Source organism: Cetorhinus maximus, chromosome 12 (genome assembly GCF_964194155.1).
Source record: "Cetorhinus maximus chromosome 12, sCetMax3.hap1.1, whole genome shotgun sequence".
Taxonomy (NCBI): Eukaryota; Metazoa; Chordata; class Chondrichthyes; order Lamniformes; family Cetorhinidae; genus Cetorhinus; species Cetorhinus maximus.
In genome coordinates, this window is record NC_135890.1 from 44,880,972 (window position 1) to 44,908,566 (window position 27,595).

A 27,595-nucleotide genomic window follows, 5' to 3' on the forward strand; every position below is an offset into this window, starting at 1 on the left:
TTCCAGCATCTGCAGTATTTTGCTTTTATCAAACATCCATTGACTTTAGCGGGACCGGAAGATCCCGCTGGCAGGTAGGGCTGGGGAATTCCGGCCATAAGTACGAAATATCAGTCCATTAACATTTTTACAGGTCTGAGGGGATTCAGCTCAAACTAAGTAACCAAGGAGCAATTTTAAATATTGATTATATATCACATATGAATCTACCACTTCATTCAGTACAATTTCTCAGCCAGACACCACCCCTCAAATTAGTATTTAATGTTTTCTCAGTTTCAGATAATTACTTATCTACCTCCAGTTTTATCCAGTGAAACTCAAGCTTGTGGCTTCAATGCTAGTGTTTCTGAGATCCCTACTCATACTTTTGTTCTCACTGAGCACAATTTGTTCAAAGCCCATCTCATTGACCTCTCAAGTTCCAGACAACACAAACTCCAAACGATCCAATATTTGCAGGTGACATTCTGGTCCACACTAAATTCTGCTTATGAGCATCACCTTTCCTTTTATTGGTACCCTATCACTCAGTGTACTAATTTCAAAATCTGAATCCTTGTTTGTAAATTCCCCACCATGAGTTTGTTCTCTTACTTCTACAATCTTTTCTCACCATACATCCCACTCTGCACACTTCAGCCACTCAACATTGACTTCCCTGCCTTTGCACGTCAACCTTCTTTCCCAATTATTAGTAGCGCACCCTTCATTTGCCTCTGCCTTACTCTTTGGGGCTCATTGTCCTTTCTGTCTCTCTGCCTCTCTTCTCTCTCTGCCTCTCTTTTCTCTCTCTCTCTCTCTCTCTCTCTCTCTGCCTCTCTTTAAAATCCTCCTCAAACCATTTTCCTCCACCTTGATTAGCCCACCTCTCTTAACTCTTCTATGACCATTGCTCCAACATGCAATGTCTCAAGACTTTAAAGGCATGATATAAATGGAAGCTGTTGTTTTATGTGGCACTTTGTAATAGGCTTTCTGAAACTCCAGGTTCACTGTATCACCGGACTCTCCGACCTCCATTTTCCTTCTGACATGTCACTTGCTCAAAAAAAAGTCAAGGAGGTTTCTCAGACAGGATCTCTCTCATTTTTCTGATGGGACATTGGTGATAACAGTTACTGAAATAATACTCATCATATTAGGAAAAATTTGAATCACTTACAGCATGATTCTAATCTGTGAGATCACTTCAATCCATGCACAGACCATTTTCCTTTTTATTGACTCATTTTATAACAAAAACATGTCAGGACTCTTTGGATACATTTGCTGAAGAGCAGACTGATATTTGTGGATTATTAGCTTGGGTCCACACGCTAAATAAATATCATATTAAAATGTCCTCATCGTATATCCTCTGTCTAACAGTCTATGGGCGGAATTGTCCGTGCCCGCTGGCGTCGGGCATCATGGTGGACATAAGCGGACAATATGGCGAGAAGGCTGAAAAAAGCTTTCACACTGCCGTGAAACTCGTTTGTACTCGTCCGCTCCAACCATCATGGTGGGCTGCGTTTCCTGCCAGTGGATGTTGGGGACTTCATTGTAATACATCTGCATGAGCCCAGCATGCCGGAATCATTCCCCCACGTCAAATTTACCGCCCACATCGGCAGGAAAACAAGCTGACGCAGAACACATTTTGACAAGTGTGATGTGCGGAAGTCGGGACTTGCTGTCAACTTCTCCTGTGTGAAAACAGATGGCGAGAGTGTGAGCATGGAATGTTTGTGTGGTGAGCGGACCCATGGATGGGATGAGGACGTGAGCTCAAGAGAATATGAGACTGATGGAGATATAAGGGTGCGTGAGATAGTTAGTGGTGTTGTCCCTTGAGGTGTGAGATCCCTGTGGATGTGTGATGGGTTTGAGAGTGTGAGAGTTGAAAATAATGAGTAGAGGGGCTTACCCTGGCGGAATGGATGAGACCATTCATCGTCTTTTGGTGCTGGGTGGCTGTTGTAAGGGTGGCCAAGTTGCTACTATTGTCGATAGGGTTGATCTGCAGACACTTCTTGGGTGGAAATTTTAAGTTTATTACAATATACTCAGCAGCAACTACACATGTGCTTTCAACTCCAACTCTATCTCTACACTGACTGCTGAGGTAGCCCGTGCTACTCTCCTATTGGTTTCTACAGATCATGTGATCTTCCTTAACAAGTATTATTCTTAAAGGTACATTACACTAGACAAAACCATAATTACTACATTCCTCTCCCTTTAACTTGGCTACACATATAATATTTACAAGTACATATTTTCAAGACAACATAATATTTACACTGGGTAACGAATTTACAAGTTTAATCTTTCAGGTGGTTTTCTGGTATGTGTGGAACGTCGCAGCTCCACAGCTTCAGATTCTTTGCCAGGAACCTTCTTTTCCAGAGTTGCCTGAACATCTGGTGCTTCGGTGGGCACTTACAGTTCTGTACCCTCAACTCTTACAGGAGCATCAGACATGTCTGTCCTGGGTTGAGTATCATCAACAGAAAATGCAGACCCAGTCATCATCACTGGTGGAACCAAATCTTGATGATTTGTCTCTCTCTTCCTTAAATAGCCCACATGTTTACAGAAGATCCAGCCATCCACCTCCACGTAGTAAGATAGAGGTCCGGTCACCGCACTTAATTCACTCGGTAACCATTTTGGTCCTTCTCCGAAGTTCCTCACCTATACTGGCCCTCCCATGGTAAATTTCCTCTCGCTATGCCAGTTGTGTGTAGTTTTCTGGCTTCCCTGGCTCCTTTCCACCTCCCCCTCTAAATTTGGCATTATTAAGCTCAATCTCGTCCTGAGATGGCGTTTCAACAATAACTCCGCAGGTGTGATGCCTGTTGTTGTGTGAGGGGTGGTCCTGTGATGAAAAAGAAAGTGTGCTAGCTTGGTTGCCAAGGACTCGCCAGTTAGCTTTTACGTGCCTGCCTTGAATGTTGAACCGCCCTTTCAGCCAGTCTGTTTGAGGAAGGGTGGTACAGTGCAGTTTTTACATGAGTGATACCATTAAGGCTGATAAACCATTGAAACTCAGCAATTGTAAATGCTGTACTATTATCGGAAACATCTCTTCTGGTAGTCCATGACTGGCAAAACTTTGATGTAGTTTTTCAATTGTAGCAGCCGACGTTGGTGACTCCACCTCATATATGTCCAACCATTTTGAATGGGCAACGACAATGAGCAGAAACATTGTTCCCAGGAAAGGCCCAACCAGTCAATGTGTTACTGCACCCAGGGTCTATCTGGCCACTCCCAAGTAATGGTGTAATGGAGCTATCACTGGCAACTTTTGCAGTCGCTGACATTGCACACATTGCTTTACTAAACTCTCTATTCCACCATCCATCCCAGGCCGCCATAGATAGCTGCGTGCTATGGTCTTCATTCATGAAATTCCTGGATGGGCACTGTGTAGTTCAATTAAAAGTGGCTCCCTTCCCTTTGGAGGAACTATCACCTGTGCTCCCCACAATAAGATGCTGTCTTGGCTGGTTATTTCATGTCTTCTGTCGAAGTACGGTTTCATTTCATCAGATACAGGCTCCTGTGACCAACCATGCAGTACTTGAGATAGGACTGGGTCCTGACCTGTCCACTCTGATCTGTCGAGGGCATACTGGTGAGGAATTAAAGAAATTTAACAGTAAAACAAGTTTCTGTGGAACTGGGACATGCTCATCAATTTTTTGTAATGGCAAATGCCTAATGGCATTGGTGTTTGCGATTTGATTGCCAGGCCTATGTTAGTATATTCGTGTATTCGTATGCTGCCAGAATTAATGCCCTGTTAGTATTTCTGTGTCTTCTCTCTAGCGCAGACTTTAATCATGGCTTTCTTTTTAGATTTCACTATTGGCTAGACTTCTCTCAGATGTAAGCTCAACTTGTCTGAGCTCAGTGGCTGAATTCCCAAAATTTCATTATCTGTTTGCTTCTTGGAAAATTCTGAGACTTTTGCTTCCAAAGTCTCTTTGGCTTCATTTAACTGATTCCTCAGCTCCAATGTTCCTTTTTTGTATTTGTTTGCTGCCTCCTGGAAAATTGAACATTGTTGTGTCTTCTCTGCTAACTCATTCTTTAGTTTGTTCAGAGAAGTGCTGAATTCTTTCTGTTTCTCTTCATAGTTTTCCAGTGGTACAAACTTTGTGGGAATCTTGCAGTGTGGGAAAGTCTTTTAACAGGTTTTCCTTTTCTTTGCGAAGGTTGCGCACCTTGTCTAAAACTCTGTCATCAAGCAGGGTTTCTTGAGTTTCTTCTGCTGTTCTTCCAGCTTTTGGCTTAAGTCAGCCTTAAGTCTTCAGGTTATTGAGTCCTTACACACTCCTTTTTCAAAACAGGAATGCTTCCAGCTTCTTTTTGGAATCTCAGTGGCCCATCAAGATTGATTTCCCTTTGCCAATTTCGCCCTTAGTCCTCTGCCTCTCAATACCAACATTAGCTTCCATAATGGACAGTTACTCTGCTTATTCCTTTTACTTGAATGTCTTCACCTGGATATGTTTTGAGCTTGGCAGCTGTTTCTTCTAAGCTTAATTGATGTTCACCATTATTCAGATACCTGAAGGTATGTTCCCCAATTACTGTAGTGGAAGCTCCCGTGACCACTTCCAATCTAACAGGTTTGCCCTTTACTTTCAGTGTGACAAATATTGGTTCTGTCTTTCCAATTTTCAGATTAAACAATGAGTAAATGTCTGAATTTGTTGTTTCAGGCTCTTTTCCATTGTAGATTTCATTGGGCTTCTTCTTTTGTTTACCAGCCTGCTTGAATCTTTCCTTGCATTGCCTTATCAAATATCCATTTCTGTGGCAATAGTAGCATCCGATTTTTAAAAAACTGCCAATCGCGAAAAGATTGCTTGTTTCCACCTCTATTGAAATTATTCATCGATTTCGCTGCTAAGTTATTTTTCTTTATTCTGCGGCTAGCAGGGGCTGTTTCCCGCTTCTCGGCAGAGTCTTGTATTTTTGCGCTCTTTTTGGCTGGAGTTTCCCGCCCGATGTTGAGGATGGCGCCGTTTTGCGCACCCTGTATGGCTTTTGAATCTCTTACGTTTTATTTTTTCGTTTTGGTTCGACGTTTTGTTGTTTTAACCACTGTGATGTAACAGTCACAATTGATGGATGGGGTGCTAACCTCTGAGGTTCATTCTCAACCTGTGCTCCCATCATTGTGTGGCGGTATTATTAATTCATAGAATCTGCCCTATGGTCCATTAGAGTTAACTTTTCTAAGAATTAAAGTGAACGCAGAAAAAATGAGAAAATAAGATGAAATTCTTATTGCCATTTCATTACTACTATTTCAAGTCTATATTTTATATATTTTAGGTTTACCATTTGTCACAAGACAGAAGTTGTAAAGAACACATTGAACCCAGTGTGGCAAGCCTTCACAATCCCTGTGCGTGCGCTCTGCAATGGTGACTTTGACAGGTAGGAGGAATCAGAGCATATCCGTCTGCAAATTTAGCTGGTTACCAAGGATACTTGAAAATAATTTAGGGCTTTTTTAAAGGTGACATATATAATATGAGTTTTGCACAAATATTAAGCATTGGCACAGCATTATTATCTGTTGACATGCATCTTCCAGACTATTCATGTATATTCAATATTGTGCAGACCTGAATATTTCAGATCTGCCAAATTTAAGCTTTTCAGTTTGAGACACTGTCAATCAATCATTTTACATGATTAAAGTGCTGCTCAGAAATATTTGGAGTATATTGAAAAGATACTGGAAGAAAGTAACACTTTACTTATTTATTCACCATTTTGCTTCCTGCTTTTTCTTGCTGGGGTGTAGTTTGATAGACATCAGGACCGAGAAACTTAAATGCATTGTGCCCGTTTACTGGGTGCTAAACTGGCGCCCAAGCCTCCAATCGGGTGCGTAGAAGCTCATGCTCATTAAATGCCAGATGCATACAACCCAACACATTGTTAGGGGAAATAGACACCAGGCTCACACCAGAAATGGGCTTTAAGCCATTTTTGTCACAAATAAGAGGGCTGACGTTTGCTTAAGGTTCCCTCTGCCTTATAGGTTTGTTCTGAGGCAGTCAGTGCGGGCATCAGTTGCATTCAGGAAAACCCCTTGCATGCAGCCTAACAGACATGCTGAAAGAGGGAGAGGAGCAGGCTGAATGATTTAGGGATGAAATTAGCTTGGTGATAAGAGAAGATATAATGAGGTCAACAGGCAGTAGAGACTTTATGGTTGGAATTAAGAAGCAGAAAAGGATTGTGGTGCATGTTGCGTATAGGCCTCCTGGTTTTAGCTGTGAAGAGAGAGGATGCATAAATGTAGAGATTAGACAAACATGAAGAATAGGCAGAGTAGTTTTAATGAGAATTTTAAATTTCATATAGATGTGACTAAACAGATGGTCCTAGAAGGCACTTCTGTAGCCTGCCAGCAAGCAGATAAGTTTGTTAAAAATATTTGTCTGAATATGGAGTCAGGAGGAACAGCTGTGCTCCTACCAACGCCAATTAAAATGATTAACCGTTCCCCTCCCTAATCACAACTAACACTACCCACTTGGTCACTTCCTTTCCTGTCGGCCCTCTCTACTTAACCCCCAGGATGTTGATAGGGGATTCAGTGATGGTAATGCCATTGAATGTCAAGGGGTGATGGTTTTATTCTCTCTTGTTGGAGATGGTCATTGCCTGGCACTTGGGTGGCGCGAATATCACTTGCCACTTGTCAGCTCAAGTCTGGATATTGTCCAGGTCTTGTCTATTTGTAGGTGGACTGCTTCAGTGTCTGAGGAGTCATGAATGGTGCTGAACATTGTGCAATCATCAGTGAACATCCCCATTTCTGGCCTCATGATGGAAGGAACATCATTGATGAAGCCGCGGAGGATGGTTGGGTTGAGGACACTACCTTCAGGAATTCCTGCAGTGATCACCTGGAACTGAGATGATTGACCTCCAACAACCACAACCATCTATCTTCCTTTGTGCTTGGTGGATCAGGGCCCAATATAGCTCAGTGAGCACAGGGTGAATGTGACTTAGTCCGGGTGAAGTTATGGGCAGCAGAGCTGTGGGTGAGGTTATGTTTATGAGGGCGAACTTTGGGATGATGGCCAGCAGAGCATCAGGATAGTCAAAAGCTAACAAAAGCATGGGTGGGGTTTTCAGCAGCAGGTGGGCTGAGGCATTGGAGGAGATGGGTGATATTATGGAGGTGGAAGTAGGTGGTCTTGCATGTTCTGACCTGCTGTCCACTTTTGCACGTTGCTGCATACCTTCCTCCCTGAGTTTGCTGTCTATTTATGGGCAATTTCTCCGCTTTCTTGACTACTTACATTATTCCCAATGTCTTTCTGATGAAAATAGTAACAAAGAGACAACATACAGAAATATATTTTGTGACCTTCATTTACTGAAATCACCATTGTTTGGCCAGATATATTAAGAAATCTGCTTCTCTCATTGGCCCTTATTCTCCTCTTTATTTCCAAAGGGTTGGATTTTTCTTCACCATCCCATCCAAAAAAATGCAAAAATCAGGCAGCAAAAATCACTGCCATATTTCTATTCCAAGGTGGATTACCTTTCTTCTCACTCTTCTCAGCACCACTGTTGGCTGCCCTTTCTTCAGAAAATGGGGCCCAGATTCTAATCAACTCATCTCTCATATCTTCATTTCCCTGGACTACCTGGTGAAGGATAGACTTAGGCTTAACAAAGACCGAATTTCTCTCCAGTTTGTCTTGCAGCATCAAATTTTGTAGGGCTCAGACTGAAACTGAGGCCTACATAAATTGTAACCTATTTCTTCTGGGGTCTTCTGCTCTTTACACAATCTTTGCCACCTTAGGTGGTCCTGTTTACAGCATGGGCAGTTTCTTCTCTTTGTTGGTCACCAGCAAAACGCTGGGAGCTCAACCTGCGTGTTAAGTGACATCTAAGAGTTAGAGTCATGATGGGTGCTGGGGAGGTAGGCAGGAAGGCCATCTCACCACTACACTTCTGCAAAGAGGAGTATGTATACAGAAAAATCACCGAAGAATAGATTTTATCTTGCATAGTATACTGGAACACATTTTATTACAAGTGTATACCTGGTTTATTCTTTTAAATTTTCTTCCTTGTATCCTTTGTTTCTCAGTCTATTTGCTTTTTGCTATTCTTTTATGCATGCATCATAGCTTTGACAATATATGCCAAACCCTCTTCCCATTGCTGATACTTCTGTTCTTTCCCACTTTCTCTCACACAGTCTTGTGTCTTTGTTTTACTGAATTCTCTTTTTGCTGCCCTATGTCCTTCTTTCGATCAGTCTGTTTACTGATGGTGAATTTGTAATTCAAGTCTTGATGAAATGGCAGCACGTGCAAGTATTTCAGCTTGAATAAAAGCAAAATACTGCAGATGCTGGAAATCTGAAACAAAAACTGAAAATACTGGAAAAACTCAGCAGGTCTAACAGCATCTGTGGAGAGAAAAACAAAGTTAACATTTTGAGTCCCTATGAAGTCTTTGAAGAGTCATACGGACTCAAAATGTTAACTGCTTTTCTCTCCACAGATGCTCTTAGACCTGCTGAGTTTTTCCAGCATTTTCTGTTTTTATTTCAGCTTGAAATTCTGTCTGAAAGAATAATAATGCTGATAACTAGTGAGATACTCTGAGAATCTTAGCAGTTATTTTGAAAGTGGGCAACAAACCAATACAAGAATTACAAACTTCCTGAATTTACATTTGGATTTGCAATTAATATTTGGTGCTTTATACCTTTATATCAACTATTTAGGCTTCAACCGTTGTGTTGTGGCCAAACCTGTGCATCATACTTTAGGAAGGGTGTCAGGATCTTGGAGAGAGATGGTGCAGAGGAAATTAATTAGAGTGATACCAGGGATGAAAGACTTCAGTTACATGGCGGAACTAGTTAAACTGACATTATTCTCCATAGAGCAGAGATGGTTAAGAGGAGATTTAATAGAAGCATTCAAAATCTTGAAGGGTTTTGATAGAGTAAATGAAGGGAAACTGAAGAGGATATAGATTTTTGATAATTGGCAAAAGAAGCAGAGGTGACATGAGGAAAGGAAATTTTACACAGTGAATTGTTATGATTTGGAACACGCTGTCTGAAATGATAGTGGCAGCAGATTCAATAGTAATTTTCATAAAGGAAGTGGATAAACCATTAAGAATGAAAAATTTACAGGACTATGGGCAAGAGTGGGATGAATTAATTTGCTCTTTCAAAGAGCTGGCACAATCACAATGGCTGAATGGTCTCCTGTGTTGAACCATTCTGCGATTCAATGCCCAAATACCTTTTGGAAACATTTTGACACCACTTTACCTTTGCACTGGACGCTGAATAATTCAACTGGTGTGAAGTTTAAGTGATTCAGGGTAGTGTCTAACATGAAAAGATGTAGAAATAGCTTTTTTAAAAATGTTGACAAAGGGCTGACTATTGCATTGGCTATTCAATTGCATATAGCATTGAACTAGCATTTGGAGATTAGTGAGCAGAGCTCTGCATGTGTGAGCACTCATGCAGAGAGATTCACTTTGTCTGGGGACAAATGCACCACTATAGCTTGTTTTCTCTGGAACTGTGTTAAGCTGATGCCAGGTATAAACTAGTGCTGTTAATATATCTATGCTCTTAATGACACAGAGCATGGTACAGAATGGTACCATTCCGTGTTCCCCATAAGTCATTTTTAATGCTAACTTTGAAATAGAACCCTTGGGTGCTGGAATCAGGTGTGTCAATACAACAGTTGCATGACCAATTAGTCAACAAGTTATTATTCTCATAGCATTATGGACGATATTTAGAAGTGCTGTTACTCATTTCACAAATGACTGTTAACAATTATCAGTGACGGGTATGATCAGTTCCACTAATTATTGAATGTGATTGAAAAATGGTTGCACTGAGAACAAAAACAATGGCAGCTGCAACATTCACCTTGCTTTTCTAATTGATAGCTATTTTACAATAGCCTACCTCTGCTCCTATTTTGTACGTACATATGTTCGTATTTTATTTTAGTACTAAATGCATTATACTGTTATGTTGGATTTTTGAAAGTGTTCTTTATTTGACCTTACATAGCTGTGTTAGATAGTTATAAATATCATGTGCAATAATATAATTTTTTGCCAGATGACAAGCTATGCGTATTTTCTAGAAATAACAATTTGCTGGTGATCAAAGCAGGTATAATATAAATATTTATCTTGTTTATATATTGTTGACAGAACTATCAAAGTGGAAGTTTATGACTGGGACAGAGATGGAAGGTACGACTTTTTTATTGCTTGTTTTTCCTGAAGATAATGCTTTCTTTCTGATCGTTTTGTTCCATATTGCAGCCCACAAAACCAAACAAATCAACTTTGCTACTTTTTTATACCAAAATTGCCAAATCATCAAATACGTATCATTTGTTTCAATAACGTGGCTATGTCCCAATGTAGTTAAAATGTTATAACTCAAAAGGATCTGAAATTAAGCACAACCTCAGAAACACTGAAGAGCTGATTTACTGCTTATGTGCTTCCCGCAATGAGCCTTGCCTGTTGGGAACACATATTATGAAATCATAGGCACACTTGCAATAATTGTCTGTCCATTAATCTTAATGGAGTAGGAATGGGAATTCATAGTATTGGCCTCTGAATTGCAAAATAAAACTCATACCCTTGAATCCTAGCAATATTTTCTAAGTGTATCTTTGTTTCCTTTACCATTTGGTGTGTTTGCTTCCTTTGCTAACTAACATTCGAACAATTTGAGCCAAAGTGCTGTTAGTTTTTTTTGGGGAATCCTGCTAATGCTGCGCTTGCACTTCACCATATTATCACATGTATTATGAGTGCTACGCCCCTGGTTTTATCCTCAAATTTTCTGCCATTAATAAATTTCTGTCCTAATACCACCAGGTTCTCCTGTAGCAGACAGGTGAACAATCGCAGCTGGGTCTTGATAGTGGCTGGTGGGTGCGAGTGTGGGATAATGTTTCTTCTTGAGAGTAGCCAAAACATTTTGGCCCTGATTTTTGAATATATCTTCAATCAATAGTAGTCTGTGCAGTTGTACCTGATGACTATACTCATTTAGGTATTATTTGCCATGTTGGATTATTTACGACATTGAAACTATTCTCCCAAAGGTTTTAAATCTTGGTTATGATAATGCTCAAGGGTTGCCTAGTTATAATCTTAAAACTAACAATTAGTTTGCTTATAACTGTAATTTTGAGCTTTAGCATCTTCCATCTTAAGTTTGAAAAACCCAGAGTGAGAAAATAGTTCATGGATTTCGCATTGTAAAAATCTTATACGATTTACAGCTGGGAAGCTTTTACCTGTTTGAAAGGTTTGGAAAATTGTTATTTTCTAGACTAAGCAGGTCTGGCAGTATCTGTGGAGAGGGAAACAGAGTTACCGTTTCGAGTCCAATATAACTCTTATTCTTCTGAGTTCCAAAGAAGAGTCATATTCGACTCGAAACATTGACCCTGTTTCTGTCTCCGCAGGTCCTGCTGGACCTGCTGTGCTTTTCCAGCATTTTCTGTTTTTATTTCAGATTTCCAGCATCCGCAGTATTTTATTTTTATTTTCTAAGCTGTTCCTAAATTTTCTTGTTGCTGTAAGTCTACCTGGGGTCAGATTTTCATACCTTCATCCATGTCAGAATGGAAGTGGGCTGACAAGAAGTATGGTGGATGGGAACTGATTCTGGGATTCCTGCCCCACATTCCTGTCACTGGCAATTTTCAGTGGCATGGGATAAGGGTGTGCGTTGTGAGCCCACGTGCAACAGTCCTGACGTTGCCGGCTCCATTGCACGGGTAGGCATTTCAAATCCCCGCAATTTGGATGGAGTCAGGCCGGCTTCTGAAGGTGTTGTGGGTCACACCAGCTGAGGGGTGTTGTGAACCGTGGAGGAGCCCTAGTCTGGAGTCAGGAACCTTTTGATAGGTAAGTTCAAAAGGTGTTGTCAACTTCAGCGTCAATACTGAAATGCTGTATGATAAGCTAAGTATATTATTAATGCAGTGATTAATGATAGAGTTTTGTTCTTAAATGGTAAATGACCATTAAATTGACCAGGATTGTGAAAGTGGAAAAGTCTTCAGATGCTTTAGAGTTACAGTATCCACTGGATAAAGTGCTCTTCCACACTGAACAATGTTAATGTTCATATGTGAATACGTCAATTGTGATTTAATCTTTTCATTGAATGACAGCTCTGACAGCTCAGACATCTGCTTTCCTGCTTCAAAGCTTGAACAGATGGCTGAACTCTTTGAATTACTTAAAATGCTCTAATATATTCAGCTCTGGAAGTTATGTTGGCATAGTCATTCAATAGAACCTCATTATGAATGACTGGCTGAGTTCCAAACCCCACTAATTGATTCGGCTCAGCAGGGTTGTTGATGCAGCTGTGAAGGGGACTGAGAGTCTGTTTATCTTGACAGTGTTCTGACTACTTATGACATTTTGAAGTGGTTTTTGAATTACTGTTTGTTTAGCTTGACAGATTTATGAGCATCTCAAAGACTTCCTTATGTTATTACAGGGCTCAAGAGTTCTGGACATAGTGGATACTGAGGGGGTATGGGGGTAAATGAGTGGACATGGGAACATATAGGGGGATGTGGGGCATTGCAGGGGGTGAGGGGATGGGGATGGGGGTGAGGGTTAGGGGGCCTCACACCCATCTACAGAACTGGACCAAAGTCCCAGCGAATGGGAGTGGACCTTCTAATTTGCCGTCCTCAGCATCCGCCTGCCTCCATTTTCTCCTCTGGCCTCATTCCCCACCATGAAAATAGCACAGCAGGCACTGCTAACTTGGAGGCGAGATCACGATGTTGGGATATCTCCCAATTCCCACCCTCAAAATGAAAATCTGGCCCCTGCTCTCATAGGATTCACATACAAAAATCTTTGAAGGTGGCAGGAAAAGTTAATAAGACTGTTAAAAGGCACACAGAATCCTTGGCTTTATAAATAAAGGTTTCAAAGTTATGGAAGTTTGCTAAATGTTTACAAACTGCTGATTAAATCTCAGCTGGAATTGTGAGTCCAATTTTGGAAACCACACTTCAAAAAGGAAGTCAGGTCCTTTTAGAGATGAGGAAGTGATTTACCAAAGTGGTATTATGTGGAAAGGTTGGAGAAGCTGAGATTGTACTGTCTGAAAGGCTGCTGGAACCAGTTTCAACCCAGACTTTCAAAAGGGCAGCGATATATACTCATAAAGGAAAATTGATAGGGCTACAAGGAAAATGTAGCAGAGTGGGACTAACTGTACAGAGTTATACATGACCATCAAAGTGTCACCTATAATCTGAGACATAGGGTTAGATTTTCAGCCTTGAGGCGGATAGCAGGAGTCGGGAAATTTCCCTGTTTGGCGCGCCTACCTCTGGAGGAATTGCCTGCAAAGGCAGGGTATTTGTTCCAGGGGTGGAGGGGCAGGTGTGTGCAGGAGTCGGGCCCGCCACTCCTGGAAACAGCTTGGTGGCAGCCATCGGGGCTGCCGAATACCAAAGCGGGCTGGTTATAAGGCCCAACTCAGCGCACTGGGTCCCAGCTGTTTTATATAATATTAGGTCCTCTAGGGTTCACCCCCTCACACCCCTTAGCCCCCCCCCAACATGCTCCCTATGCCTCATTCATGGCAACTCATGCTGCCACACCCCTCATGGCCCTTCATATTCTCCATGCCAACCTATGCCCCTCCACCCACCCCCAATGGCCCTGCATACCCTCCATACCAACCTATGCCTCCCCACCCATGCCCAATGGCCCCTCATACCATCCATGGCATCTCAGTTACCCAGTATACACTCTATACAGGGCCAATGAATCCTATTGTAACAATGGCATGTGTGGAAAAACTTTAAAAATAGTCATTCAAATGCTATCAACATCCTGGGGGTTACCATTGACCAGAATCTGAACTGGACTAGCCATATAAATGCTGTGGCTACAAGAGCAGGTTAGAGTTTCAGAATCCTGTGGTGAATAACTCACCTCCTGACTCCGCAAAGCTTGTCCATCATCTACAAGGCATAAGTCAGGAGTTCATTGGAATACTTTCACTTGCCTGAATGAGTGCAGCTCCAACAATACTGAAGAAGCTTAACACACCATCCAGGACAAAACAGCCGGTTTGATTGGCATCCCATTCACTCCCTCCACCACCGATGCACAGTGGCAGCAGTGTGCACCATCTACAAGATGCACTGCAGGAACTCACCAAGGCTCCTTAGACAGCACCTTCCAAACCCATGACTGTTACCATCTAGAAGGACAAAGGCAGCAGATACATGGGAACACCACCACCTGGAAGTTCCCCCCCCCCAAGCCACTCACCATACCGACTTGGAGATATATTGCCGTTCCTTCACTGTCGCAGGGTCAAAATCTTGGAACTCCCTCCCTAACAGCACTGTGGGTGTACCTACACCGCATGGACTGCAGTGTTTCAAGAAGGCAGCTCACCACCACCACCTCAAGGGCAATTAGGGATGGGTCATAAATGCTAGCCTAGCCAGCAAAGCCCAGATCCCATGAATGAATAAAAAAAATTCATAACTTTCTTAAGAAAACTGTTTTTACTACAGACCTATGAACGTAATCAACTAGACCTTTAAAGTATCAAAAGCAGAAACTACAAGAATTTGACACCTCTTTAACTTATATAAATAAACATTGAGCAATAAGAAAGAAAGTTGTCAATCAAGCGATGTTTTTCTTTGAGTGCAGCTGCTTCAACAGACTAATGGATGTCTGTTAGGAGATGCTTATTCTAGCAATGAAGCTGGCCAGTTTGGGAGTACAGGGTGTGAGCTCCTGGCCCACACCCTTATCCTTTGCTAATGAAAATTGGCAGCACCAGGAATTGGGCTGTGAATCCCAGAATTGGGTCTCATCTCCCATTTTTAAAGGTCCTCGGAGTCGCTGTGACTCTGCGAAACACCAGCCCATAGTTGTACCTTCAGCACTGGAAGTTTATGTGGGGCAGGGCTTCCTTTGATGCACTGACTGACCAAGCCTCAGTGGTACTAATGATGTGTGCACGACAGGATTGAAGCCAGTACTGAAGATGAAATAAATCAAGTCCATATCGCCAATTGCGGAGAACATCCACAAACCTGTTCCTGTCGGCCAAGGTATGGCTGAATGGGACTTCAGGTTCACCACTTTGGCTTCAAGATGATCCCATTCAAAATTGCAGGAGCAATGTAATTAGAGTAATCAAAGTGGCTGATGCTCTTGGGTGGGGACCAGACAAGAACAAGATAAAATGTTTTATATTCTCCACAAGGAACCTTTGACCACTATTTTGAAATTAAAATTATCCTTCTTGATTACTCCTGTACATTTACATTTTCAAGCTTCTCATATGCCCACAGCAATTGCCTGGCCTTCCCGTTTAGGGATAACTGCTCAGCTCTAGAGTTGCTGCTGGATTTCCTCCCCGCACATCCCTTCCTTCATACACCAAACTGTCTCTCAGCACTCCATTTGTGTCAGCAGTTTACCAATAATTAGACCCAAGCTATGGACGTATTTGTGGTTTTTGGCAAAGTTTATCCATTGGTTGGTGCACTGTCTTTGCCCACCTGAAGAATGGAGTCACTTGAAAAATTGTCTGCCAATGGGCAACACTTGTGCAGGGTACTGCAATATTAAAGTTGTCTTGGGGTTCTGTGTACAACGTCGAACCCTGATTTGCATAAATTAATCATGATCCCACTTACTTTGGGTGCCTATTTCACAACCCAACCCAAAATCATGACAAAATCACGAGGAACGTGGTAGCAAGTGTTGCTCTGATGTTTTTGTTTTGACACCGCCTTGTTCTGACTAAAAGACATTGTGCTACCGACACCAGAAATGGCCTCAAGGTATGCAAAACCAAATAGATGAAATGAAAACATTGATTGTGAGACCCAGCCCCTGCCACAGTGTGTTTTCCTGCCCATGTTGTGACAAACAATGTAATTCAGGAATCTACTTAAGAAACCACATGCAGAGACATGGACAATCTTTTCAGCATCATTTATAATAAGTCACGCAAGTAAATGATGCTTCTCGGTACTGAACTTCCAATATGCTCCACTCCTGTGTGGCAGTAGTGATTCAGTTCATGATGAGAGAAGGTAATGTTAATTGGAGACTGGCTTCTTTTTCACAGGGATTCAGGGACAACTGGAAACTTTTATTTTTCCAGAATCACGTTGCTAGAAGTTTGAAATCACATCAACCATCCTTCCTCTGTCAGGGACGGTGTAATCGTCATGGGAAATCTAAGAACGAAGGTTTGGGGGGTGGGGGCGAATAACATATATTTAAAAAATCACATTAGCAAACATATTTACATAATATTAATTTAAATATATCATAAATTGTGAGAGTGACAGAAATTGAATTTTTGACAACTGTTTCTTTTTTGTTTGTGTTGTATTTAAGTAGCACTTTAAACCACTTAACTCAAGATTGAGACTTTTAATCGAGCTTACACAGCCATTGTAAATCATCATGTTTGCTTGGAGGTGTGATGTCTGCTTTATTACAAGAGCACCTCTTTGAAGAGGACAAAGTGCTTTAACTTGTGGGTATCTGGATTACAAAGCTGCTAAGAGGCAAAGCACCACAAAAACACTTCCTATAAAACCCAGCAAGTCAGCCTGTGAAAAGAAGGTTGTATGCTTTTAATCAGTGTATTTAAGACCGAGATAGATAGATTCTTACAAAAAAACTACTGCGGATGCTGGAAATCCAAAACAAAAACAGAATTATCTGGAAAAACTCAGCAGGTCTGGCAGCATCAGTGGAGAAGAAAAGAGCTGATGTTTCGAGTCCTCATGACCCTTCAACAGAACTGAGTAAAATTAGGAGAGGGGTGAAATATAAGCTGGTTTAAGGTGGGGGGCGCGGGGTGGTTGTAGGGACAAGCAAGCAGTGATAGGAGAAGATAGTTAAAAGATGTCACAGACAAAGGAACAAAGAGATGTTTGAACAAGGCAGAGGAGAGATATGAAAATCCTGTCGGAGAGCAGAGCAACTCCGCCGATGCTGCCTAACTCTTTTCTTCTCCGTCGACGCTGCCAGACCTGCTGAGTTTTTCCAGGTAATTCTGTTTTTGTTTTGGATTTCCAGCATCCGCAGTAGTTTTTATCTGTGTTTAATTGACTGCCACTCCTCTTCAAGAAATGCCTACCTTGAAGACGTACTGCTCTGCTCTCCGACAGGATTTTCGTATCTCTCTTCTGCCTTGTTCAAACACCTCTTTGTTCCTTTGTCTGTGACATCTTTTGATTATCTGCTTCTATCACTGCTTGCTTGTCCCTACAACCCCCCCCCCCCCCCACTCCAACTTCTCTCCCTGCCCCCCCCCCACCTTAAACCAGCTTATATTTCACCCCTCCTAATTTTACTCAGTTCTGTTGAAGGGTCATGAGGACTCGAAACGTCAACTCTTTTCTTCTCCGCCGATGCTGCCAGACCTGCTGAGTTTTTCTAGGTAATTCTGTTTTTGTTTTAGATAGATTCTTGATTGGTAAGGGGATCAAAGGTTACGGGGAGAAGGCAGGAGAATGGGGTTGAGAAACTTATCAGCCATGATTGAGTGGCGGAGCAGACTCGATGGGCCGAATGGCCTAATTTCTGCTCCTATGTCTTATGGTCTTATGGTCTAATCAGAAAAGTCAATTAAGTTAAGGCTGTTTTGAAGTAAGTGTGAATGGAATGTGCACAAATGTTTGTTTTAAGTCCAGTGATCACAAATTTTCCAACTCAAGCAATGTACGTTTAATGTGTTCATGGATGGTCTGTGTAGTTATCATTGTGCCTTTGTGTTTACAGGTTGTAATTTTTTTTCCATATTGCTTTGCTGATTACTTTTACCCAATACACTTTCAAAGCAAATGTCCTTTATAGAAATTACGATCCCAATTTTATTTACTGGCAGAGCTGCTTGAGGCAATCCGACAAGGCCATCTGCAGCCTCCTCCATTGAAGGTTTGCAGCCTTCGACCAGCCATGCTGCAGCCACTGGCGTAGCATTGGGTAGGGGCGCACAGGCAAGGCACACAGAAGGCAAACACTAAGGGAATTCACAAGGATGATTAAATAACATATGCAATATACCATTGTATGATTTATAAATTTGGTTTGGAATGCTTATTTTGTGGTGGATTTTACTTTTGCATTGTGGCCAAGAGGACACTGTGGTGGTCAGTAACAGAAGGAAGGTAAGATGTGCCACTGTTGGTGAACAGGAAATTGGGATTCTGTTTACTGGTATTACAAATGGATGTGCCATCCACTGACATCCAGGCCAGAAAGAGGCTGTGTTGCTTGCCTCCTGCAATGTTCCTCCTCAGCTGCTCTCTGTGAAGCTGGTAGCAAGGGCCATGCTCTCATAATAACAAGGCTGTACAGTGTGCAACAGGCCATGATGAATCTTGATACGAGCTCTGCCAAGTCCTGCAGGACTCCTTCAGAATGGTCCAGGCAGTGAAAGTGTTTTTACAGCATGCTAATTGTGCACTGTATCACTTTTTGTGAGGCAGCATGGCTTTTGTTATATGTGTGCTGCCTATGTGTGCATGGGTTGTGCACTAGAATTACGAGCCATGTCTTCAGCGGATAGCACTTGTCGCCCAGTAGCCGCCAACGTACGCTACTGCATTCATGGCTGGAAACAAGTGGCTAGTGCAGAATTCTTGAAATCCAGGACAAAGTCTTCAGTGCGTACCACATTATTCCCTGTAGAATTCAGCAACTTTAAATGAGTCTGGAAGCCACTGAACACTTCTACAATTGCAGCAAGAGCAAGTTGAAATCAATCAATAACTAACCTGAAAATACTTGATGCTTTTAAATAGCACTAGCTTCTTGCTGCTGAATGCATGTTCAGTAGTACATGTTTAAGAGAGAACATTAGCTGGAACATTTAGCTCAAAAATGGCAATGCAGACATCAAATCAGTCTTATACGCTGATTGATGCAATGATTTGCCCATCTCTGCACACTCCCAGTGGACACTTCATGCACATGCCCCAATGCCCTCACCAATATGGTATCTGGTCTGTCTAGCACCAGAAATATGCATGTATGACATGGGTACCATTTTGAAAGCAATATAGTACTCAAAGCATTGAAAAACTGGGCATCAGGGAGCCACATTTTGCAGCACTAGCATTCTATTCAATTTTTAGTATCTCCCCACTGCTTGCTTTAATAATTGTACCCTTTACATACTTTAGCTCATTATAAATATGTCTTGCATAGTTGATAATGTCCATCAAATGAATACTGGTGACTGGAAGCAGTACTGCCCTCAAGTGGAAAAGGAGCTAGAAGAAGCTATTAGTGTCAAATTACCGAGGTGGTTGTTAAATATAAGTTCCATGTTATATGGAAACTCTTAAAGTGAGCAGGGCAACTTCTCTTGTGCTGTTTGGAAGGATTGCTGAACTGCTTTGGAATTTTTCCCCTGGGTTGCACAGAGATGAGACTCCTTATGGCTGTATACACTTGCAAAGCTGACCATTTGCAAGTTATCACCACGTCCTCCTCTTCCTACCTCTCCCACTTGGGGGAGTCCTGTTCCCAGACATCTTTACAACGGATGGACTCATTCAGAAGATGGATAATATCAGCCATGCATGACATTTTATAATGGGCTAAACTATGAAGCGGGTTTATTTACCATAATATAAATGGAATGCATGGGTGTGTGGGAGAGTTGTCAGAACATTAGATTGAATCAAGCCCCTGTTATATTATGATAGTTGCTGACGGTTTCAATACTTTGTGTCTACAAGTGTAGCATGTCTGAAAATTTAAGAAGAACTCTCTGTTGAATGTACCAACAAAGGTTTAATCAGGTTAGGATGAACTACCCCATAGAAGGGACCTGTATTTTTAGTGGAAAGGTATTGGAGTTGCTGACATTTGGGGGGAAAAAAATCAGCTGAACACATATGCAGTGATAGGAATTGTTACTTATCAACTCCTTCTCCCAATAGGGTCCAGGGAGAGAGCCAACTTGTGAGAACATTCAACGATATGGTGGAGCACCAGTAATCTTGGGTGAATGTAGCGTTCCTTGGCATCAAGGGAGCATTTGACTAATTACAGCACCCAGAAATCTGAGCGAGATTGAGATCAGTGCAGTGGGAGGAGGGTGGGGTCAAACTAAAAAATCCCTATAGTGGCTGAAATTGTAACTGGCACAAAGGAAGATAGTTGTGGTTGTCTGAGGCCTGCCATTGCACCACCAAAGCTTCACTGTAGTGGTTCCTCAGAAATAGCCTCAGTTCAACCATTAACAATTGCTTTTCTCCAGCATAAGATCAGGAGTGGAGCTGTTTGGCAAAATTGAAGTCAATTTAATTCATAGCTCTTCTATTAATGTTGCTGCCCATATTGCCATGAAGAGAAGAAATGCTGTGGGGACATTATCACCTCCAAGTCATGCATCATCCTGATTTTTACATTGATTGCTGTTGATTTATCATTGCTGGATCAATATCTGGCATTACCTACCTAATATCATTGTGAGATACCATTATCATGAGGACTGCTGCAGTTTCAGGAGAAAGCCCACTACTATTATCTCAGAGAAATGAGGGTGATAAATGTGACCATGTCACCTTTACCCCTGGAGACTAACATTTTTGTTCCTTTTCTGAACACATCTGGAAGTGTCTGGGCATGAGCAGATTGAACCACCACAGTGCTTCATGCAAATCTGGGTACACATTATCACATGGTTTTCTATGGTTCACCTCGTTGACACATCTTGACATCAACAATGTTGTTCAGTAGCAATCATGTCTGCAGTTCCTAACAGCAATATTTATGTAATCATATCAATGGATTTTTGCAGCCAGAGGTTTCCTGGCAGAGCCTTTCTTTCCCCTTCAATAAATATTACCTGGCTTTGGCCCTGGACCTGACATGGCAGTTACAGAGGGGAACACCAGCTGCCCGCAGCCACCTAATGACCAATTGGCTGGTAATAGGCCAGAGGTGGGGTTTATATCCTCAAGAACAGGAGGTCCCCCCTCAGAGTGTTGCTGGCCACTCAGAGACCAGAAACTCTCCAGCACTCCAGGACAGAAGCATATGGTGCTGGTTCCGGGATTTGGATCAGTGTTTGGTAGTCTTGCCAGGTGCCAAGCTGAAAGTCCCCCCATCAAGGGTGGCGCAGGATCTGAGGGGCTGGAGTTTGAGAGGCTATGGGGGGAGGGGAACTGGGGGTAGTCAAAGTTTGGCGAGGGGACCCTCCGATAAGCCCAGGGGGCCTGTTAAGGAGGGACTCCCTGTCTGGCCCACAACCAGTCCGTGTAGGGAAACCTGCCAGGCAGGCAGTTTGACATGGGTCTCTCTTGCTGCCGATACTGGCAATGGTGGACTGAGGCTCTTAAATGGGCATTAATTGCCCACTTAAGGGCTTCAATTGGCCCACTTACAGGCTGGCTGCCTGATGCCACCCCTACGCTGGTATAATTGTGGTGGTGGGGGGAGGGGGCTGGCTGGTAGGCAGCAGGCAGGCCACCCCCTGGATTTAACGAGCCCCACCGCCTTCAAACCTGTCAGCGGGGGAGAGTAAAATCCACCCTAAGAACCTCTTACTTGGCATATCAAGTAATTGGAGTTAAGTTTAATAAGGTTACCCCAGAACACTTCTGGATTTGCAAGTGGGGAAATCTATATGTGTGGTCAGATAATGTTATGGTGGGTGACTACATTAACAAATGGGTGGGGGAGGGTCATTCCCACAGTTAAAATGCTATGCTGCTAGTATGCTGTTATCTGGGTCATAAGGTTACCCTCTTGGCTCAGCATTTAAGCAGGGTAGATAATATAGTGGAAGACATTCTTGGTCATCATACAGTTCACGCTTATGAGTGGAAAATTTCCCTAGAATTTAGTTCAAGACATTTAGAGGAGTTGGAGGCATGTGGAGATGGATATGTTTGATTCAGCTCAAGGACGGAAACTGGTTTAGTCTAGAGGCTAGATAGTCTTTGTCCCTGGAAATTCAGATTTCTGTATGCATTCCCTCTGCTTCCCCAAAAGAAGTCGAAAAGATACATGTAGGTGAAGAGAAAATCAAGCTGTCAACTCCTTATTAGCACTCAAACAATGATTTTTAGATATTGTGACAGGAAGCAGAGGCAGTATGCCCTCTTTTGCAGAAGGATTTCCTTGCCTAGTTGGGAGGGGAAGTTGGGTGGGTGGGTGGGAGGAAGGAGAGAGTAAAATATTGCATTTGAGCTTGGAGACATTATGGTTGATGATCTGATAATTTAATAGCATGTCAACATTATAGATCAGCCATTTTTGATAAAGGCACTCTGAAAGGATAGACCTGGATTTGTTAGACAGATTTTAATCTGTAATTGGAGTTGAGGGTTATGGGGAGCAAGAAGGGAAGTGGGGTTAAGGCCACGATCAGACCAATCAGCTATGATCCTATTTAATGTCTGAGTAGGTTCTAGAGGCTGAATGGTCTACACCTGCACCTATTTCTTATGGTCTTGTGGATTCATTCCCAGGTTCACTTGAGTCAGGAAAAGGTTCTGTTGTTATATCCTCACTTAAAAATCAGAACTGAGACATTCCGACAGAATTTGCTGGCAAAAGAATGGCAAGTTTCATTATTAGTGTGTGTAAAATCCAGTGAGGAAAAGATACAGTGAGAGTTTGTGCTGGTCCACCATCGACAGGATCTCACCTTCAGTCTCCCCATGAGTTTCAAGAAATTGTTGGATTGTGCTGTAAATATGAATTAAACTTATTCCAGAAAGTTAGGTCTGATATTTTATGACGTAATTTTTCTCTCAGAGGTTCGTGAGTCTTGGAACTCTCTTCCTCAAAAAGCAGTGGAAGAAAGGTCTTTGAATATTTTTAAGGCAAAGCTAGATAGATTCTTGATTAAATAGGGGGTGAAAGGTTATCAGGGGTAGGCGGGAGGTTACAATCAGATCAGCCTTGATCTTATTGAATGGCAGAGCAGGCTTGAAGGGCCGAGTAGTCTACTCCTGCTCCTAGTTCGTATGTGTGTTTGTATAAGGACACTGTTATTGATGAGATGTGTATTCCTGCAATGCCACTCAATCGTGGAGACCCAGAAAGTGAATCAATTGAAACTGAGGTGTCTCATTCTTGCACATAGTAAATTGTTCCTTGAAGTTTTATAAGTTTCTGATTCAAATTTAAGTATTTTTTTCCCTTACTTTTCCTTTGTCTTTTTTCTCTCACTCTCAATCTAATCTTTCTTTCTCTCCTTTTATTTCTCTTTCCAAACCTTGACTTTAATTGCCCTATTTCCTTCTTTGTTGTTGACTCTGTTTCTTTCTTTATCATAAAATTTAATTGGTTAAGGAGGTAGACTGTTGTACCTGTCCTTGACCAAGGTCCCAGATGCTCTGCTCACTTATCAATTTGCATTTGGCCTAATTTGCGGCACAAAAATGTTTTGAGCTGAAGGATGAGAAAACAAATCCAAAAACTAGTGGAACATATGAAATGTCCAGCTCCACCAAATTCTAGCTCATTTCCACTACTTAGATGCTTTTGGAGCTCTAAATTCTAAATAATTAATCTTACCCTTTTTCAGTTGCAGTTTCCTATTTAAATGCAGAAAGCAAAATGACTGTGACAATTGGCATTCCAATTTCAGTGTTTTATGTGGTCAAGTTACAAAACTTATTGATTCCCGGATTCAAAATGACTGGAGTGAAAATTCGGTTACTTTAAAACTTTCTGCAGTTCTTCACAACAATAATTGCACTTTGCCTGCAATCAAATAAGAACAGCAGAGTGGTCTTTACAAGTTGAACCCAAAGAATTTACACACAGAGGACCACAAATCACATATTAAAGTGTGTGAAATTTTCCAGAATATACTCCCACCTGTTACAAAAACAGCTCGAAATCTTCACTGATCATCATGTTAGCCAATTAAAACACTTGAAAATGCAAATGGGCTTTTTTACCCTCATACATTCCAGCTACACTCATTACCTTTGTTACACACATCACTATGAACTGATACATTTTTAAATTTGATATTACAGAACTATCCATTTTTGTTTTGTATTGATCATTGTTTTGAATGCAATATTCTGCCATTGTTAGGTAGTTAAATGAAATATTTTGTTGGTGTCATTATGTTATGCAGTCTATGAGACTGCATCTAATCTGCATTGTTTAGAATACACCCTTTATTGCTATTTAATTAAATGAATTTGAAAGGCATTCCTCAAAAAAGTTTTGTTTGACAAAATTGAATGGCTAATGAACAATCACGATATTGCTGTCTTGTCTCAAGTTGCAATAAATAGAAGTTCCCAATCCTTACATCATGTAATTTTTTGCAATTGCAAGCTTTCAGTTACCCACACAAAGAAAAGAGCTGTTGAGTTTTCTTATTCCCTCGGCTGAAGCATTTCTTGTCCCTAGTTCTTGGCCGACAGCACATTAGTCAGTATGGTTAGCAGTGCTTGTTTGCATTTATTGGTTATATGGCTGTTTCTGCTATGTGAGCAAAGTTTGACATCACATTGTGTTTTTGATGTGCAGCCATGATTTTATTGGGGAATTCACCACAAATTACAGAGAACTTTCCAGGGGACAATCACAGTTCAATGTATATGAGGTAAGTTCTTGCTTTTTGTTTACTGATTAAAATAATTGGATTAGAATATTGTGCTGGTCCCAACCAATTGTGTTTGTTTTCACTGTGGGTTAATGATGAATAATTATGTTGATTTAAATATGACAAATAACAAAAACTTTTTTGGTACAGGAGAAACATTCATTTTTTTATCAATCTACATATCTGTTGCCTAACAATAGCCTTCAATTCTTTATTTCTCCAAAACTGCATGTTCACCATTTATGCTGCATACTGAAGTAGCTTCTGGTAATTTATTTGTCAAGTCTATTATCTTTTTAGATCAAAAGATTTTACCCGACTTCCTTTCTTATTATTAACTTACTCAATTTTCATTTCTGTCCTATCTGTTTGAACCCTTTTCTACATTTGCTTGAACCAGCTTTATCAATTCCCTCATGATCTTGAACACTTCAGTTAAATCCCCTTGAAAATTCCTCTCCCTTCCCAAAAGAATGCCCAACTTCTTTAACCTTTCTTCGGAATTTATATTCATCATAACTTGAAATTACTTGTACTCGTCACCTCTATGCTCTTTCAAAGGAAGTGAGGTCCTTTTTATTCCCCTTTGCTGTTGAGATAATCTTCAGGCTGTGCCCTTTGTAACTGATTTGCCAAATAATGGAAACAAACCTTCACAATTGCCCCTTCCAAAGCCTTACATAATTTTGAAGCCTTAACATCCTCCCATAATTAACCTTGTCTATTCCATTGGAGAAAAGCCCTAACTTGAAACAGTCTTGCTGTTGTTGTTGAATTCATCTCATTTACATTAAGCAAGTTCTACACCAATGGAGTCAGAAAATCTCAATTTAAAACTTTATTGAAGTCTAGGTAGATTCATCTAGCATGGCCTGAACAAGGCACTCAGGTCATTGTTGGCTGCTGTAATTTCAATTTCAATTCAAAGGTTTATTCATTTACAAATCAACTTCTGTTGCGGCCAAGGACTGAATTGAGGCAAGCTCCCTTCAAAGCAAAATACAAAATACAAAAATGGTAGAAAGAACCAGTAGAATAACGTACTGATCCATCAGATTAGGGGCTTTACATTATCAGAGTTCAATGTCTAACAGTTATTAGAGTTTGTGCATTGTGTGGATGAGATATGGCATTGGACTATTCTTAAATCTTGTCATTTTCCATCTTAATTCAGTTAGTTGTTTTGAATTCCGTTGCTGGTAGCTGCTGTGAGATCTGTCTGCAGGTAAAAAGTAATGAAGTTTGAGATTAGCAGCAATCCCACAGAAGAATGGCAGATTCAATCACATTTGTTCTCAAGTGCCTCCAGACCGCAACATGTAAAGCGTCAAATGGCATTTGTTTTGGTATTGGAGTGTCACTGCCTCCAAAAGCACTGGTGAAAATGTGGGTTATTTCCCTTTGCTCTGAATCTGAGCAGTCAGCTTTCCCCAAATACAGCGCAGAGGGAAAAAGAAATGCGACCCATTACCTCAGTTCTCCTCCCCCACTGAGATCGGATTGCCAGCTCTGATTTCATCACATGTCTCACTTATCATGCTACCTGTGTCTGGGCTGGCATTGTCTGCACCACTGTAAAGATAGAGGGTATGTTCTTAAGTTCTGCAAGGGACAATGTAGGTTAAAACCTCTGTTTTGGTCTGCACTGAGATCTATTGTTTAAAAAATAAACTTTTTTTGGGTTAAGAGCCATGGTTTTTGGAGTTACCTTAGGGTAGTTACTTAGCGGCTGGTTAATCTTATGTTGATAGCAGTGCAGATGTCAACTGGGAGAGCCGGTACACACTGGAATCCATAGGGTGACACATGAGGAAGCCTGAAGGATAAGTTATGTACTTCCAGACATTGCCAGTTAGATCGGCTTTGCATATTTCATGAGGTAAAAGTGCTGTTACACCCTCAAGCTTTACACCAAGGTCATTAAATATCTACCCAAGCAGATGTTATTTGCCATGTGCCTGCACTTGTGGTGTAATCCGTTTTATAATGTACAGTTTGTTGGATGTAGGTAATGCTTTACCAGGGAATGAAACTGATAAGGTATTGTCACCAAATGGTACATACTTCGAATGATTTTGTGTAAACTATCATTGTCAGGTCAAATCAGTTAGTGGAAACTATTTTAAATATAGAATCTGGCCATTTTTATATAGAATTTTGCATTCAGAAGCAGAACAAATTATAGATGTTTGCAACAATAGTTGAACATTTGGATTCATCTTTCAGTGGAGAAATAAAAAAGGAATGCTTTTAAAGAAAAAAACTTGCATTTATATAGTCATTTGTCACATTTTCAGCAAATACCAAAGCACTTCACCACTGAATTACTTTCAAAATGGAATCACTGTAGAAAAATGCAGGAGCAATTTCTTAATTTATCCCACACATCTGCTTCCCCTGCCCCTCTATCTCACCCACTGGGAGTACTGAATCTCAAAATCATCATTTTACACTACAAATCATAAAAAGCGAAAAATGTTATTTGCGCAAGGCTATCAAGTTTAAGTGAGGACCCTGTCTGATAGTTTTTGTGGTTCAAGGAGATACTCAGGATAATAAAAAGCAGGCATTTTTCCTAATGGCATGACTCATCTCAACCAATAGCACTAAAAACAATCCAGAATAATTGCCAAATCATTCCTCTTTATGGGATCTTGCTATGCGCAATGTGGTTGTTGTATTGCCCATTTATAATCATTGCATGTAATAATAGTTTGTTGCATGTGACATGCTGAGAGATGTGTGATGAGGCTGTTTCCTTCTTTCTTGATAACAATAAAGAAGTTTGTGTGTTGCAATTTTTGAATTCCAGCGTCCAGTGATGGACAAGCATTCTGATATATTCCAAGTGAAGGCAAATTAGAAATTTTGTTTTTTGAAAGTAGTAGT

At 41.2% G+C, this 27,595-nt stretch overlaps 1 protein-coding gene across 3 annotated transcripts in view; it reads left to right on the plus strand.

Moving 5' to 3' along the window:
- The window catches only part of LOC144687411 (copine-8), a 548,041-nt gene that overhangs the window by 226,246 nt on the left and 294,200 nt on the right, over positions 1 to 27,595 (plus strand). For all 3 annotated transcript variants that reach the window (XM_078553528.1, XM_078553530.1, XM_078553527.1), the window contains exons 9-11: positions 5,341 to 5,445; positions 10,261 to 10,302; positions 24,631 to 24,706. In XM_078553528.1, coding sequence (XP_078409654.1) covers positions 5,341 to 5,445; positions 10,261 to 10,302; positions 24,631 to 24,706 — 223 coding nt within the window. The remainder of the gene's footprint in view (positions 1 to 5,340; positions 5,446 to 10,260; positions 10,303 to 24,630; positions 24,707 to 27,595) is intronic.